The sequence below is a fragment of the Mycotypha africana genome (genome assembly GCF_025528875.1).
Source record: "Mycotypha africana strain NRRL 2978 chromosome Unknown BDF20scaffold_8, whole genome shotgun sequence".
Classification (NCBI taxonomy): domain Eukaryota; kingdom Fungi; phylum Mucoromycota; class Mucoromycetes; order Mucorales; family Mycotyphaceae; genus Mycotypha; species Mycotypha africana.
The window spans coordinates 675116-691816 of record NW_026515732.1 but is presented as its reverse complement, the minus strand read 5'-3'; the positions used below and the strand labels follow the sequence as shown (position 1 = coordinate 691816).

The following is a 16701-nucleotide window of genomic DNA, read 5'->3' as shown; positions in this document are numbered from 1 at the left end:
TCGTTAGTTACTTAAAAGCTATGGTTGTACTCCATGATCTCGATCTGTGCGACTCAATGAAAAGCCTCAAGGAGATTAGATAATTTGCTTCAAATGCACTGAGTTCCCGCGTTTTTTCAATTTCCCATTTGCAACAGAGAAAGAATTTTCTTTTGGTTATAAAGCCAATAAAAGTACTGGTACCCGTAAGAGATACCATCAATGATTGCATATTTTTGATAAACCAGTTAGTATAGCTTACTTATTACTAGCTATTTTCTTATATCCGCCTCGATTCATTCTTGATCTATTATGGCTTTTAAGTATACGCATCATTTATCAAGAACGCCTTTATATAAAGGCCAACTTTCAAAACTTTCCTTTTTTTTCTAGTTGTTGAGACGACAAATGATATTGGACACCTTGCTGTAAATTGAAATTTGTTTTGATCCAGGCGAAGAGCTTTCCGTTGTTCTGATCATGTTTTCAAATACTGATTGTAAACGAAGTCTCGCTGTTCCGAGGGGCCGGTGGAACAGGAGGAATTAACAATGCTTAGCCGAAGAAAGCATGCCTTGACTCGTAATATTTTCGAATCAATTATATTATTGTATAAGAGTTATCAATATTGAAGAGAAAGAAGTACAAATAGAGAAACAATAACGCTGTTTGCTTCTTATTTGATATGATCACAGACATCATGGTCCCCAATGTAAGCTATCAGTCGACTGTAACTTAACAGTAAGCCTATTTGAGTGCTTTCAATAAAGACAGCAGGGTGAGGAAATGATATTTGTATTTTCGTAGAGTTTTCGTATTGTGCTATGATTCATACACTATTTTATAGTTAAGCGTAAATTTATGTATCCATTACTTTAAAAAAGCTACAAATTGCTTATAAGGCTTAAGCTCAAAAGGGTATAGACATTGGTTGGAATACCCATCATTTCTTTTCTCTTGGCATCTGTTATGAAGCCTCAAGCTTATGCTTTGGCATAAGTGTTTATTTCTTTTTCGCAAGTAGGTATAGGATTTCATTATTGTCCATACTATTAGTTCAAGCGTTTGTTGGGTCTTCAAAAATGTTTAGTTTGTACAGTTCAACCGTAGACACGGTATGAATTAAGCGGCTAAGCATCATTTTCAGAATACCACTAACGCGAAGGGGTAACAACAATAGAAACAATGTCGTTTGATCCTTCAAATTTGTGTGATTATCAAATTTTAGGACAAGTTTGAAGGCGCAATGAGAGCATTACCTTTATTAATGAATGTTTAGTGATGTGCTCGTCTGTAACACTAGCTGTTTAAGCAACGCTTTCAGAGTTAACTGCGTGGCTCAACAAATCGACTATGTATAACTTTATACAATAATAGTAAGAAACGCACTCAAGAGCCTTATTATGTGTTCTTTTACTCCTCGGATCTATACCCGCTCGAAGATAGCTAATTTAACTTGCATTCACTGTAACGCCAATGAAGGTCTAAATTGTATTGTTGCATAGAAAGCGAAGGGTTATTGCACATGGTGAGAAATATAACACTGTCTTTACTTGCATATGTACTGCAAACATTAATGCTGTTCTTACGTTATGATCTTTACATCATTTCACCAACAACGCGGTATTGGTGCTTCAGAAACATGTTGACCAACGCATTTATCTGAGAGATACATTATAGCTCATAGCCCTTTCAAATTGCTATAACGAACTCAGCTTGCCAGTTGCCCATTTGGTTCAGATTTTTCACAGTGTTCAAAAAAAAAATTAAAAAGAAAAAAGAAATACTCCGTGTCGTTGAATTTACAGCAGCACTCCAAAAATTCCAGCAAATCAACCAAAGTTCTTTCCTGTCTTCACGCTCACAGCATAAATTAAAATGTCTATTGAGATAGAGTCAGAAGAGTAAGATACGCCTTATCTTTGATGCCAATCCTTGCTATATTTGATAATAAGCTACCCACAACTTACCCTTTCAAGTGTTATTCGTCTTATTTTACAGTTTTTGAAGGAAAATAAGTACGACGAGACTTTACATACGCTAGAGCAGGAAACCAATGTTAAAGTAAACACTTTGGAAAATAAAGAAGACTTCATTTCTGAAATCAAAAAAGGCGAATGGGATAAAGTACTTCGACATGTCGCCGATTTGAAGTTGCCAGCGGCGAAACTCTTAGATCTTTATGAGCAGGTTGTATTAGAATTGGCCGAAATGCGTGAGTTAAGTGCAGCTCGCACTCTATTACGTCAAACAGAGCCGATGTACATCCTAAAACAGCGCCAGCCAGAAAGATACTTGAAGTTAGAGCATACACTATCGCGTTCCGTGTTAGATCCCAAAGAACATTATCCACAGGGAATGACAAAAGAAAAAAGACGACAAATAATAGCGCAGGGTAAAGGGACCTCTACACTTTTGTCTTTCTATGGCGAATTAATGATCGCTTTAATTATTGTCATTGTAACTTTAGGATTAGCTAGTGAAGTAAATATTGTCGAGCCTTCTCGGCTCATGAGTTTGTTGGAAGATTGCATTAAATGGCAACGTCACCAAGGATTGTTGAAGACAGAAGCAAATTTTGATGTATTCAGTGGGTCAGCCGTTAATCAACAAATTGAGGATGAAGCCTGTGTTAATGATAAATACAAAGAGATTAAGGTATGAAAGTGCTATACCGAAGATTGTTACAGTTATAATTTTTCTTTTTTCAATATTCATCAATTACCTTATAGATGCCAGGGAAGAATACTTATGCAGAATGTACAATATTTTCACCAAACGGACTTCATTTAGTATCAGGCTCTGTAGATGGTTTCATTGAGGTATGGAACCCTGTTAATGGAAAACTGAGGAAGGATTTAAAATACCAAGCGGAAGAAAATTTGATGGCGATGGATCAAGCAGTTATATGCTTATGCTTCAGTACAGACAGTGAAATTCTGGCTTCGGGATCAACGGATGGAAAAATCGCCATTTGGAAAATCCAGTCAGGACTTTGCACAAAGCGTTTCTCACCAGCGCATAGTCAAGGTGTTACTTGCATACGTTTTAACAGAGACGCAAGCGAAATATTGAGCAGTAGCTATGACCATACAATCAAAATACATAAAGTGAAGTCAGGGGAGCTTGTCAAATTATTTGAAGGACACACGTCTTTTGTAAATTCTGTTATGTATAGTTCGGATAATACAACGATTATAAGTGGCAGCAATGATGGAACCGTGAAGGTAAGCACAATAATGTGAAGGCCACCAATGTAAATATTACTAACATAATTCTGATGTTAATTATTTAGATTTGGGATTATACTACTGGTGCTTGCTTACATAGCATCAAGGCTGCAGAAGGCATATTTGTACAACAAGTTCTCACCATTCCAGGAGAGTTCACTAAAATTGTGGCTATTTACTCAAACAATTCAGCAGCAATATTGAGCGATCAAGGCTTAACACTTAAACTTATAAAAAACAAATCAGAATCAAACTTTGTCAGTGGTGTTGTGTCTCATCAAGGTTCCTTCCTATACATATTATCGGAAGATTCATTCCTACATTGCTATGATATTGTCGCTGAGAAATTTTTAAGCCACAGCAAAGTTTGTGACGACGAGGTTATCGGTATCTCAGCCCATCCGTCCTCCAACGTAATCGCTATCAACAATGACAAACGACGTATATTTTTGTATAAACATACATCACTTAACGATGAACAAATATGAGGAGTAATACCATTAGCCTTTCGGAACTTACTATTTGATCCAGATTGCATTTTATTACCGTTAGTGAAATGTAATTCGTAATAATTTCTCTCAGTAAATAAAGATCACAGTGCAATAAAAACGTAAGAATAAACAAATAGAATTTTTATTGGTGTATAAAATAATCATGAAAGAATTCTCATAATCCTTGAGAAGGACAGTAATCTTAAAATTGAAAAGCATAGATCCATAAATGCTTAAAACAGACCCATCAGACAGTGTGAATACAACTTTCATGGATAGATCAAGATAGAAAGTGATTGAAATTTGTCATCCTCGGGTAAGTAAAAAGATTGGATCTATGCAAAAACCTTCAACATCCACTAAACCCACATACAAAGCGCACAATTGACAAACCCATATAAAACAATTTTTCTTTCCAGATCTCAAAAGAGACTGTATGAACTTTAATGAGATTCTTCTAAGGGTAGATGATATGTTCCTATTAAAGTCGTACGAAAAAGATACAGTTTTCCTTGACAGTGAAGACCGAAACTTGCGATCAAAGACTTGAAATACGAACTTAAGCGACCATAGCAGAGGCAGTGGTAGATTCACTATTAGTAGAAAAAAGCATGGGTTAAGGAGGACAGTTACCGAGCCTGTCTTCTCTGCAGAAGACATCCGACTCTGACGCAATGTCCAATATAGGCATAAAACTGATGAACGATCCCAAAATTTCATTTTTCACACAACCACACATATACCCGCACAACCGCTAAAATGAAAGGTTAGTATATAATCAAAAAAGGATACTATTTCCAGGTGGGAGGAAGTTGACCGGAAGTCTTGTAGTAACGAGCAAGACGGTGAATACGAGATTCAATGAGAATCAAACGATACTTGGAGTCCTTGTCCTTTCTGTTACGTTCCAAGTGCTTACGGATGGAAACGGCCTTCTTGATAAGGTGATACAAATCTTCAGGAACTTCGGGGGCAAGACCATTGGCCTTGAGAACACGGAGGATCTTGTTACCAGTGATGGACTTGACTTGAGGGATACCATGAGAATCACGGAGAACAACACCAATTTGAGCGGGAGTGAGACCCTTCTTGGCGAGCTTACAGATTTGTTCAACAACTTCTTCGGGAGAAGTCTTGACCCAAGAAGGAGGAGTGCGACGGTAGGGGAGGGCACTACCAGAGATACCCTTACCAGAAGTATACATACGACCCATTTTGATTAGTTGTTAAGATCTCGAAATTGAATGAGGAGAAAGAGAAGGAAGCAAATTATTTGCGCTGGTAGATCGCAATTTTATGTTAAAATTTTTTAGGCTGTTAAAAATTGACAGCTTTTAGGCGGCTTTGCAAATGACTGTCTTTTCTCTTATTTTGAACTCCAGCAAAATTAAAGAAAACAGGGAATTAATTCGCAATTTTGCTCGAAAAGTAACGTTTACAGCAGCTGTCAAAATGTCTTCTTTGCAACAGCAGCTTAAGAAGATCGGCACGCATGACTTGCGTAATGTGAGTGAAATATCAAGAAAGGCAAGGCCGTCTTTTTTGTTCACAGCTCGTGAGGCTGCTGATCAAGACTTAGAAACGATTTACTCTATTGCCTATAATGGCATCATGGAGCTTGTTATTCTCGACGAGAAATTTGCACCATTTGAAAAAACCCTCTTTTCTGAGCAAATGAAGTCTGTTGATAGAATTTTACAGGTTGGTTTTCTTTTGATTGTTAACATTTTGCAGGCTTAAACGTTTCTGATGTAATTCTGGTATTAGACCAAGGAAGAAAATGAGAAATTGGACGCCAGTATCAATGCTTTCCTCTCTCAATTGTCACCTTATTTTCTATTGAAACCCTCAGGGAAGGTTTTGGAATACCTTATTCGTCGCTTCCGCATTCATGATTTCAATGTGGAATCAATCCTCAGATGTATTTTACCATATCATGAAACCAAATCATTTGTTAAAATGGTCTCCATTCTGAATATTGAGTAAGTACACAGTATCTTTACTGCAAAATGTGCAATTTCTAATTTATTTATTTTTTTTTGTAATTTTAGGGAGAATACAAGTTGGGAATTCTTGAAGCCGATCAAAAAGTCAATGGTTCCATTGGAACGAAGTTTGTTAATAAAGAAGATGATGAAGGATAGGCATATTTTCGACTTTATCTGTAGAATGGTTACCAAGGCTTTAGTTCCTTTCTCAACCTTATACTCCTTTTTTACAGCACTATTGATTGATTATATCAACTCTGCATCCTCTGTCACCGAATTCATGACTACAGCGCTTATGCCTCATCTTGTTGATGGATTACGGGCTAAGAAAGTTCCTGAATTACAATTGGCGTCGTATATGATTGTTTCTCAATTATCAGCCAAGGCTGTCCTCAACAAAGATGGCATCGAGAGTTTAGTCTCTACAATGTTAAGGAAATGCAAAAAACGTTGTTACAGCTATTGTCTTTTGACGGTCGTACACCTATGTCAAACTCAGGAAAATTTCGAATCAATTTCAAAGCCTGCCTTTACAGCCATGACATCTAACGAAAAGTTCGAAGAAACAATTCTGGAAATTTGCGATAAATATGCTACGGATCGTTTTTTTGCTTGCTTTATGAGAGACTTGGCTGCTGCGGGAAAACACATTAGTTTGTTTGAGAATTTGATTACCAATGACTACCTTTCGAGTGATAACATTTCGCTTTTGTGCCGAACGATCATGGACCAATATCTGTCTCTTGCTGAAAACGATGAGAATGAAGAAAAAAGAATTAGCTTTGTCTCTCAATATCAACCACTTTTGGCAATAATTTCGCAACGTTATGTCGAGGAGTTGGATCTCGTATTGGAATCGAAGCTGACTGAAACGAAGAATAACGCTCAACTCAATAAGAAACTCTTCGAATTCACCTCTTCTGCGTTCAGAGGCACTGGTCATGAAATCATTGAGGATGCCAATACAACACTTTATCTCTGTTTGAACAGTCCAAATACAGTAAATCGTCTTTTAGCCATGAAAAAGCTGGTAACAATCATTGACGACAAGTCAAATCCTCTTCATCAAACACCAGAAATTTTTGAAAGTTCCTTTACTGCCTGTTTGGACAGATTTAACAGTTTGTTCACGTATGCCGTCGAGGAAGTGCCTCAACACCTCTTAGAATATGTCCCCTCTGAAAAGATTATTGATGCTTTATCTGATTTATTTGAGGAACGTGGTGCTTGCAATTCCAAAGATGCCGTTACGGCTTTGAAGTTCTTATTGAAAGATTTCTTGGAGAAGTATCCTGGTCAAGACGCACAAGTCGCTCGAATTCTATCTGTATTTGTTTTTGCTGCATCCAGCAATAACCTGTCCAGATTAGTGAAGTTCGTTAGCTCCTTGACAATAAAGGATGCTATTATCACTTCTAGTATTGTTGAAAATCTCAAGGCTGTCACAGCGGAAAACCGTGATTTGTTCGAGGTTCCCACCAAATTAATCAAGTTGCAAGCTGATCTTATCAAGCAAAACAAGCAACCTATTTATGCTAGCTTCTGGACAGAAATGATTAAGAGTAAATCTACCGCTGAAAGCGTTGTAAGTCAGTTGATTGTATCTCTGGCTATTTCGATTATAACTGAAGCGAAAGAACAGCATTCGTTATGTTTGAAGGCTTTGAACTCCATGCTATCCGTTATCAAACAACATACAAATTCCTTCTATTCTATACCTTTGAAAAAGGAGTTTATGCCAGAGAATGGTTCACTTCCAAAGGATGTTTTCAAACAACTGCGTAACATTGATGATATTACTGCTCCCTTATATATACAACTTGCCAGATATACTCTCTTTACCATTGCTTCACAAACTGAACGTCCCAAGGGTCAAATAGATTGGTATGGCAAAGAGACAACAAATAACGATTATACCACCCTGATTAGAAAAATTTTCGAAACGATTATTGCTGGACCCTCTGTCGATAATGTCGAGTCTTTAATCACTGGATTATTCAAGAAGCAGTTAGAGGATGATGTACTCCGTTTCTTGACTAGTGTCTGGACCAATACTGACTATACCTACGTTGTTCGCGCACGCACATTGCAAATTACATCTGCATATCTCAATCAATTTATAACCAGCAACAAAACTGATATTGATTTCCAACATTTGGTACCTGTTCTTTTCCCTACACTTGGCGATGAATCTGATTCTGTCCGAACTCAAGCATTACATTGTTTGAAACTTATTCACTCTGCGTATCAAACTCAAGGTTTACCTAGTGGCCATAAGGTTTACGATACGTCAATGCCTACCGATAATGTCACCAAGACTAAGTTATCTACTAGTCTAAATGTAGTTCCTGTTAATACCTTCTATAACGAAAGCGCATCTGTTCCTTCCTTGAGATCAAACGAAGCGGCTCATCTTGTTGACTTTGTGTGGTTCAGACATGCTGAAATAACCAAAGATCGTAACTATATTGTGCACCTATTCAAGGATTACCTCTCTCTCTGTACTGCGTCAAGTGAAAAGCAACATAAAACCCGTAGAACGCATACTGTCACGTTTTTACTCAATCATATAGTAAATGCCCCTACAGTTCAGATGAAAATCAGCATGCTTAGCATGTTGGATACCGTTTCCGACTCCCTCAAGCTTAAAACTCTTGCACCTCTCCTTGAAACAACTTTAAATGAGCCTCGTTCTCCTCATTCAACCTCATTGATCGCTTATTTGATTCATGCTTTCTCACCCTTGAATGCTGTTGATATGGGTACTAAGAATGATAAAACTTTGGGTCTTTTCCTCCGTTTGCTTAGCAATAAGGATATTCTTGAAGGCTCCGATGAAGATGGTTGGCAAGTTTCTACTCGTCATTATGCTCTTCAACAGATCACACCCGAATTTTTTGCACAAACGAATATCAATGCTCAGCAAGCAATTTTCAAGTCTCTAATTGATATTGCTACTAATGGTGTTCAAAATGATGTTCGTGCCGCTAAAACTGTTTTGGTCAATATTGATATCGATGCCAAAATGTTGGAAGGTTACCTCAGTGCTGCTGCTAAGAATTTGATGGGAACCGCAACTTCTATGGCTGCTACGCATAATGCTAAGCGTGGCCGTATGATTGAAAATGAAAACGCTGCTACTGTCGATCTCTATGAACTTGTCACTGTTTTGGAATTATTGGAAGCAAAGACAATCATTCGTGACACTTGCCTTATCAAGCCTTTGTTTGATGTCTTGACTTCTATGGTGAATGCAGATCTCCGTGATTCACCTGTTTCATTAGAGTACATTAATCAGCTGCTGATGTCCTCTCTGGCTCGTATTATCCATCACGCCGAGGAGAATGGTATCTCTGTGGAAGAATCCGCACTCCGTGTAGACATTGTCGTTCAATGTATTCGTATAACTGGCAATCCCCAGACGCACAACCAAGCTTTATTATTAATGGCAACGATTGCTTCTATGTATCCTGAAAGTGTCCTACATAATATTATGCCAGTCTTTACATTTATGGGTGCTAATGTCCTTCGCCAGGATGATAACTACAGCTTCCAAGTCATACAGCAAACTCTCGAAAAAATCTTGCCTCCGCTTGTCATTTCTAGCAGAAAGTCCAATAATGACGACGAGAATGCTCTGGTCCTCGGAGTTAAACCTATCATTAAGGTATTCGTTGATGCTTTGTTCCATATTCCAAAGCATAGGCGTCTGCGTCTTTTTACTGTACTTATCCATACTTTGGGCGAAGATGAATTCCTGTATGCTATCACGTCACTTTTGTTGGAGAAGTATACTGAGAAGCTTGCAAGAGGTGCTCGCTCTGAAGCAGAGTCCCTTACGGAATTTAGTCTGCTCATTTGTCAGAACTTCAGCCCTATGACACAGATGAAGGCTATTTTGTCTCTTTTGAATGGTCTGCTAATCTTACCAAATGAGAAACCTGAAGATATCAGTATGGACGAAAAGGAAGTCTCTCTTTTCAATATGCGTGAGCATAGTGCTAAGCAGCTTCGTCAATTCAAGCTCGCTACTCTCAATTTTGTTGGCCAACTACTTACGTCCAAGGGATTTTTGAACAAGATGTTAGAGCAATCTAGCAACAGCGAAGAATTTACTCAAAGCATGCAGCCTTATTATCTCCAGTGCGTTGAAGTGATCTTGAAAATCGTTAGTTACTTTACTGGTTTCCGTGATAGCTATTCTGTATCAAAGGATGCTTTGGCGGGTGTTGCCAAATTCTGGAGAGCTATTTTAAAGGTCGTTTACGATGTTTTAGACAAGGTCAATGCTCTTTTGCCTTTAGATATCTTTGTTGGAGTTATTACCAAGCTAATGCAACATGCTGATACATCTATCAGACGCAAAGCTTTGAATATTTTAAATGAGAAGATTCTTGCCTTTGAAGGTCATGCTCCTGAAGGTTATGAAGATGTACTTGTTAACATGATTGGTGACCTTACATCCGCTATCAAGAACGAATCAGCAAGTACAGCTAATGATGAAGACCGTGCCATCAACAAGCAATCTGCTTTGTTATGCATCGCATCCTTGGCTAAGCTTCTTGGTAACCTTTATCCTGGTCAATTCGCCGAGGCAATTCCTACAGTTATTGGTGTTGATTGTCTTCAATCCACTGATGCACAATTGCAAATTTCTAGTCTTGTATGTCTTTCTGTTATTTGCGCTGAAATCGGTCCTCGTGCAGTACCTCATCTGCCCAAATTCATGCCTCTCATCACAAATATTCTTGATACGACTGTCAAAGCAGAAAATCCTAACAATCTTTTACAGCTTGGTGTCATTAGTGCTCTTGAAACTATTGTTGCTGTATTACCCCATTTCATTAGTCCTTATATTACCAAGATGCTGAATGGCCTCCTGCATTCGTCTGTGTATGTTTACGACGCTTCACAATCTCAGAGAGCTGCCATCGAACAGAAGGCGCTTGGAGTTTTGTCACAAATGGCCACTACTGTGTCTCCTCGTGTTCTTCTCAACCCATTATTCGGTTTCTATGAAATAGCGGTAAAAAATGGCACAAAATCTATTTTGGCATTGTGTTCTGTTATTTCCCAAGCCATTCGCTCCATGACAAGGGTTGTAATGACTTCCCATTATAAACAATTGTTTAAATTTTTCTTAATCGCGTTTGATGTTCGACGCGCTCACAAACAAGAATTCGATCTGAATGCCATTAGCGAAATTGAAGATGCTATCATCAGTGCTTTCCTCGATTTGGTTATGAAGTTGAATGAAACTCTGTTCAAGCCGTTATTCCTCAAAGTTATTGATTGGGCAACGGTCGAATTGGCTACTGAAGGAGTTCCTATGTCCGAAGACAGTTCGTCTCGCGCTCTCTTCTTTTACAAACTGGTTGACGCTCTTTTGGAAAAACTGAAGACTATTTTTACACCCTACTATGGCTATTTGATAGACGATGTTATTATGAGATTAGAGTACTACAAGACGGAAGAACAACCTATTGATGTCCTCTGGAACTACCTTATGTCATCACTCCGTAAATCCTTCTTGTACGATAATGATAATCTCTGGAATGCTACCAAGTTTGAAAAGGTGCTGGATCCTGTCGTCGACCAATTATTGGTTACCAGTAAAGGAACCAATTCTGACTATCTTAGTCGTATGGCTGCTTATGTTGTTCCTTGCGTTGGGCAAATGGCTGTCACTGTGTCAAATGATACTCTTTGGAAACCTCTCAATCACAAGGTTTTACTTAAGACGAGAGAGGACGATCCTGAAATTAGATTGGCTGCTCTGAAATGTATTGAAGAGTTCTATGTTCGTCTTGGTGAAGAATGGTTATTGTTCTTAGCTGAAAGCATTTCCTTCCTTGCTGAACTAATGGAAGATGACGATGCTCGTGTCGAGAAATATGTACAACAAGTCAATGCTCAAATTGAATCGCATCTTGGTGAAAGCCTAGATAAATTTTTCAACTAAAAATGTAATGCTTAACTAATCCTTGTAAATAAATTATCTGTATATTTTAGCACTTTTTGAAGAATGAAATGGGCAAACAATATATCAATAGTTGTTTTGTTTTTACTTGAAACGATAAAATATTGACTAATACGCTGTAGGCTCAAATAAGTGACTAAGCATTTTGTCAATCTTTTCTTTATCAAAACGGATATATTTTACAGGGTTCTTTGTAAAATCTGTATTTTGATATTTCTCAAGAAAGCGTCCATACATTGGTATAAGGACATTCTTGACATCACGAATAACTTGATTTCGTAGTTCAGTATCTGGGATAGCGTAAGTTTGTTGTGCCCTTGTAATTTCTTCAAATTCTGTGTTGAAGTTTTTGAATCTATCTTTGACCATTTGCTTTTCTTGACTGCCCATAGTTTTCTTGATAGCACCTTGCTGTACATATGTTACATCCATCAAATTCTCAACACATGGCTTCCATGATTCTTGATAAGCATCTAATTGTTTCTTAACCAATTTGCTAAATTGCATTTCGGAGGCATCATCGAATATAGCGTTCAGAGGAGGAGAACGAATTTGTCTCAAAATATGGTTATAGTTGTTAAGGAGGAAGATGGTGGCAAGGGTGGGCTTTTTATAACCTCTTGATTTTTGTTGAAGTGTCGATGTCATTTGATCTAAAGCGTCAACAAAGAATTTGGCTAAGAGAGCCGTTCCAATAGCTGATTCTCCCTGTTGTATGCGAGACATATCTGCTAAAATTTGAGGTGAAGGCATTACATTCCAGCCTCCATCGCCTATCAAAATTAATAGAGGCTCAACTGTATCCCTCCAAAGATAAAGCCGTTTTAAGTAATTCAGAGTCTAAATGAATGCAAGAGATCAGCTTAAAAAATGAATTCCCGCATATAATTCATTATATAATGATCACCTACGTTACTTGTCATTTCATGTACTGTACCATCATTTGACAAAGTCACTGGGTGATTAATATCCTTTCTGCCGCGAACCTCCTCCATAAATTCGTAGAAATTCCGAAGGACAGTTAATTTGAATGCATTCATCATTTGATGGATCTCATGTAAAGGAACGATACGGCTGATGTCCTCTAAGTAATGTATGCAGTCTTTGTCAAACTTTTCGATAATATCAAACACAAATGCAGTTTCTGTATAGTTCAGTCTTTTTGCTATAGCATTTAGCTGTTTGCCTGCCGCAACATATTCTGTTATTGCCGGCTTAATAGTCCCTCTAATGGCAGCCGCTCTGCGTTGATCGCTGATAATAATCTGTTTTGCAAAGTTGTTTTCTGCTTCCAACATTTTCGTAAAACATTCTGTATACTTTAAAAACTCACTGGATCCTCTTTCATAAGAACTACCTTGATGCTTTTCAGAAAGTTGTACAGTTTGCGACAAAGGATGTAATGACCGTTGCATAAAAGCGGAGCGAATTTCAATATATGATTTTGTAAAATCTACTGAATAGCCTGTTTCCATTTCTGATGCAGATATATAGGTTGAAAGCTGAGATAGTTGCTTAATTGATGCGGTTGCCATAACTTCATAATCTACGGAGACTAAAAATATAAGAGTGCTATTCGCAGAGTATGTGGAAAGAGTGAGGAATGCTTACTTGATTTAAGCATTGTATTCACATCGACAGGACCGCTTAAACCAGAAAGCCACTTTCTGAACAAAGTTTCTAAGTGTAACATGCCTGCTTTCAGCAATTGTTTCTATATTTTACTATGAGTTTATTGTCTGATAAATAGTGCACATATTTGTCTGCTTACCATTTGATTGGTAGTTTTGTCGCAAGACTGAAGCTGGCTCTTTTCAATTGCATCCACTCCGTCCTTTAAGCGGCCCATTGCCTTTAGATACGGAAATACATTATTTTCGTCTGGTCTATAAACATTAAGATGAGCATTACCATTAAACAGTATACAATTGCTTATTTCATCATTCACTATACCCTTTCAAAATAAACGATTCTTCTCGACTTGGCATATTTAGACATTCGACTATACTCTCGGCCTCCTTCAAGGTTGCATCGATATCTAAAAGAGTAATACATGAGCTTTTATAAATCCACGAAAGTATATTTTAACTAAAGCCCTACTATTCGCGAGTTTTGTCAAATTCTGAGTTGATTTATGTATGGGGAGGATAGATGCCTCAAGTTTTAAAAGTCTATCATCGAATGTATCTAAAATATTGACCTAAGAGTTTTGGAAGGTTTGTATAATAGGCTCGCTAAATCTGTGTGCATAATACTTGAACTTACCAATTTATCAGAAAGTCCATTCATACGATTCAGTTGTTTTTGAAGAACATCTACTCCTGCCACATCGTCATCTATCTTATCAATCGGTGAAACTGGGCTACAAAAGCCTGTTAATCTCAGTACCAGAATTGTAGCAGGTTTTCCTTACTTACGTTGGCATTAGATCCTTTGAAATGGTCGATAACTCGCAAACCTATAAACATACTAAAATGCTATGTGAGAGATTGCAGTATTTTCGCTTTAGATTCAGAGTGTTTGAAGAAAAATTCGGACTTTTTATTGGAAATATTTATACGGGTTATAGAAAATTTTTTGGACCGATCAATTGTTAGATTGGGATTCTTTACGAAGCTATCTCAGACCGATTTCTTTTTGGATCCCAAGTTGGTCGCAAACACTTTTTTCTTCCATAACCGATCCACCAACCACCTATAATGAAGCGACCAGGAGAATATAATGTGAAATCGCGGTTGCACTCACATCTTTGGGCCAAGTACTCATAGATTCTACAGTGCAACTTCAAGCCTACGTCAATAGATTGCGGGCAAGCTCTTCTATAGATACCGACAACCCAGATCAAGATTTAGAAACATCACTACTATGACGATTGGCCAACAGTGCCCTTTGGTCTCATTTGGCTTCAGCGTTTAGGCTTTATCCTAACAGCCAAATACAACAAGTAGCAGATATAGGGGTAGCTCCCAAACAGATGTTCAATCTGTTCTGGTCCCTTCCTTTGTTTCTTCCGGCTCGTGACCTAGGCTATCGCATCATTTTGAAAAAATTACCATGCTTATCAGTCTTAAAAGCAGCAGGGGTAGTTTCATCTGCTACCTGCAGATTTTGTAATCATGATATTGATATGTTTGAACATTTCACAAGAAGTTGTTCTCAACGCTGGCAGATATGGCAAGAAGGCCTCGCGGCATATTTCCCGTCCTTCTGCTTTGATTCTTAAAGCATCTCTGCCGCTCTCAGATTACACACGCCACCATCACTACCTTCGTCCGAGCAATCTCGATTTTTCACTGTCTGCTTCAGTATCCATTGGGCTATCTGGACGTCATTTTTTCGAATGATATTCCATGATATTCCTTTTCATCCCTCATCCGTCTCTAGTAAAGCACACAATATAATTTCCTTGAGTGTGTCTTCCTCGCAACTCTCGCGGAAAGCGGCTGCCTTCGACTAATTACCCATCATAGAACTTGTCTTTTCCTCTCCATGTTCCATCCCTCAGCGATGTGTGACTAATTTATTATTTCTGAATAAAGTAATCTACCAAAAAAAAAAAAAAAAAAAACGCCAAAAGTCGTAATTTATACATGCTATGCAATAATGTGGTTCTTTGTTTATCTATGATCCAATAACAAAATCAAGTGATGAGAGGTCTCATTCTCAAAGATGCTGATAGTCTCCTTAACGATTACCTGTATTTCATTGTTCAGACATCCTTAAAAAGATTGAAAATGAAAAAGTATAATTCTATTACTTTATTACAAGCATGAAGGTCTTATCAAGTACAAAGAGCTCGGTGATACTCCCACAAATAGTAGCTGATATTCTAATATATATACAGCAAGTCAATTCCTTTGTTATGTTTTTATTTTAACGAGAAGCTCGATTGGGATGTAAGCAGAGATGACCAGCTGATATATTGGATCTTGTCCAACCGTCTATTTTGTGTACAATTCTAGGAAAGTGGTTACGACTGTTTATTTACTATTACTAGTAGGTCTTTGACTTGAGAACAATCTATTTCACAAGGAAAGTGTATTGTATAATGTAAATCTTTCGACTCAATTTTGCTTAGAATAATATAGTATAATCGAAACCTATTATGCATTTAGTCCTAAGTTATTGGCGCAAGAAACGAAAAATCATCTGCGAGGTGTAATCGTATACAGAGGATGATACACGCTATGCACTTATCAATGGCCTTCATCCGAATGTGCTCGCAAGTATTTTGAAATTTGTTTGTCAGAAAATCCGAAATAAGTAAATACTGTACGTTTAAACAATGAAAATGGACACGAGATATGAAACTTTTTTGGGGCAGCTCCTAAGGCTACCCTTAGGGTTCAAGGGTAATCAGGATTTGCTTATGTCTGTTGGAAACTTGCGGCATACTGTAAACATTGTATTTATCAGAATGATAATGTATTCTCTACTTTTCTAGGCATACTTATTATACGTATAAAAGGTCGTTTTGAACTTGGGGATATTGTGGTTTATCAAATTGGAATTTATAATGGGTTAAGTTCAGTAGAACAAAAATTTCATTGTCTTATTCCAAGTTGGAGTTCGGGTCTCATTGATATCTATTTACAGTGAGTAATGATTTAGAGAAAGTGCATGTTTGAAATCGTTCACCTAGTAGTTTAGGTGAATACATCAAAGATATGTAGTGATGATCACCATCGTAGCTTGAAATACCAATGTAGAGCGCTAACAAATTATCGTGCTATTTTAACAGGGAAAGAAAGCCATCAGATGGCGGCTAGAAATATGTACCATATTGCTCAAGAGATTTGGGCTGGTCATGGAAGACCTAGTACATTCGAATAAAGAAACCGGTGCCGTCAATAAATTAGAATCTCTGCTCTGTGATTTACAATTAAGAAGTTAATGTTTTGACGTGGTCTCGTCTCAAGGATGATTTAAAAGTGTTCAGTAATTGTTAACGAGTCAAGTTTTTTATTTTTCTTTGGTTGAGGATATATTATTGGCAGCATGTACAGGTTTAACTTTCATACTTTACAACTTGG

At 37.6% G+C, this 16701-nt stretch overlaps 4 protein-coding genes across 4 annotated transcripts; 2 read left to right on the top strand and 2 right to left on the bottom strand.

Moving 5' to 3' along the window:
• Positions 1-1733: 1733 nt before the first annotated feature.
• Positions 1734-3833, top strand: BDF20DRAFT_882265 (putative smu-1 suppressor of mec-8 and unc-52). The gene is made up of 5 exons (XM_053081714.1): positions 1734-1883; positions 1959-2374; positions 2450-2637; positions 2712-3206; positions 3275-3833. Exons 1-5 carry the CDS (start codon positions 1858-1860, stop codon positions 3695-3697), a joined length of 1548 nt encoding a protein of 515 aa, XP_052934081.1. The 5' UTR covers positions 1734-1857; the 3' UTR covers positions 3698-3833.
• Positions 3834-4998, bottom strand: BDF20DRAFT_882264 (40S ribosomal protein S13). Its single transcript, XM_053081713.1, has 2 exons — positions 4493-4998; positions 3834-4293 (listed from the first exon to the last, which is right to left on the bottom strand). Exons 1-2 carry the CDS (start codon positions 4912-4914, stop codon positions 4260-4262), a joined length of 456 nt encoding a protein of 151 aa, XP_052934080.1. The 5' UTR covers positions 4915-4998; the 3' UTR covers positions 3834-4259.
• Positions 4999-5152: 154 nt separating this feature from the next.
• Positions 5153-11650, top strand: BDF20DRAFT_837366 (uncharacterized protein; the record flags this gene model as incomplete). The annotated part of the gene is made up of 3 exons (XM_053079044.1): positions 5153-5401; positions 5468-5682; positions 5752-11650. 3 exons carry the CDS (start codon positions 5153-5155, stop codon positions 11648-11650), a joined length of 6363 nt encoding a protein of 2120 aa, XP_052934079.1.
• A 126-nt stretch (positions 11651-11776) lies between these two features.
• BDF20DRAFT_914863 (Cullin repeat-like-containing domain protein) lies at positions 11777-14136 on the bottom strand (the record flags this gene model as incomplete). The annotated part of the gene is made up of 8 exons (XM_053084238.1): positions 11777-12508; positions 12580-13214; positions 13280-13382; positions 13440-13554; positions 13622-13706; positions 13769-13868; positions 13934-14008; positions 14086-14136. 8 exons carry the CDS (start codon positions 14134-14136, stop codon positions 11777-11779), a joined length of 1896 nt encoding a protein of 631 aa, XP_052934078.1.
• Positions 14137-16701: the final 2565 nt, after the last annotated feature.

Coding starts and splice junctions, on each gene's coding strand:
- BDF20DRAFT_882265 (XM_053081714.1), top strand. CDS start 1,858: ATGTCTATTGAGATAGAGTCAGAAGA. Junction 1,884..1,958: donor ATTGAGATAGAGTCAGAAGA/GTAAGATACGCC, acceptor TACCCTTTCAAG/TGTTATTCGTCTTATTTTAC. Junction 3,207..3,274: donor GCAATGATGGAACCGTGAAG/GTAAGCACAATA, acceptor TTAATTATTTAG/ATTTGGGATTATACTACTGG.
- BDF20DRAFT_882264 (XM_053081713.1), bottom strand. CDS start 4,914: ATGGGTCGTATGTATACTTCTGGTAAGGGTATCTCTGGTAGTGCCCTC. Junction 4,294..4,492: donor CTTCCTCCCACCTGGAAATA/GTATCCTTTTTT, acceptor TTCTACTAATAG/TGAATCTACCACTGCCTCTG.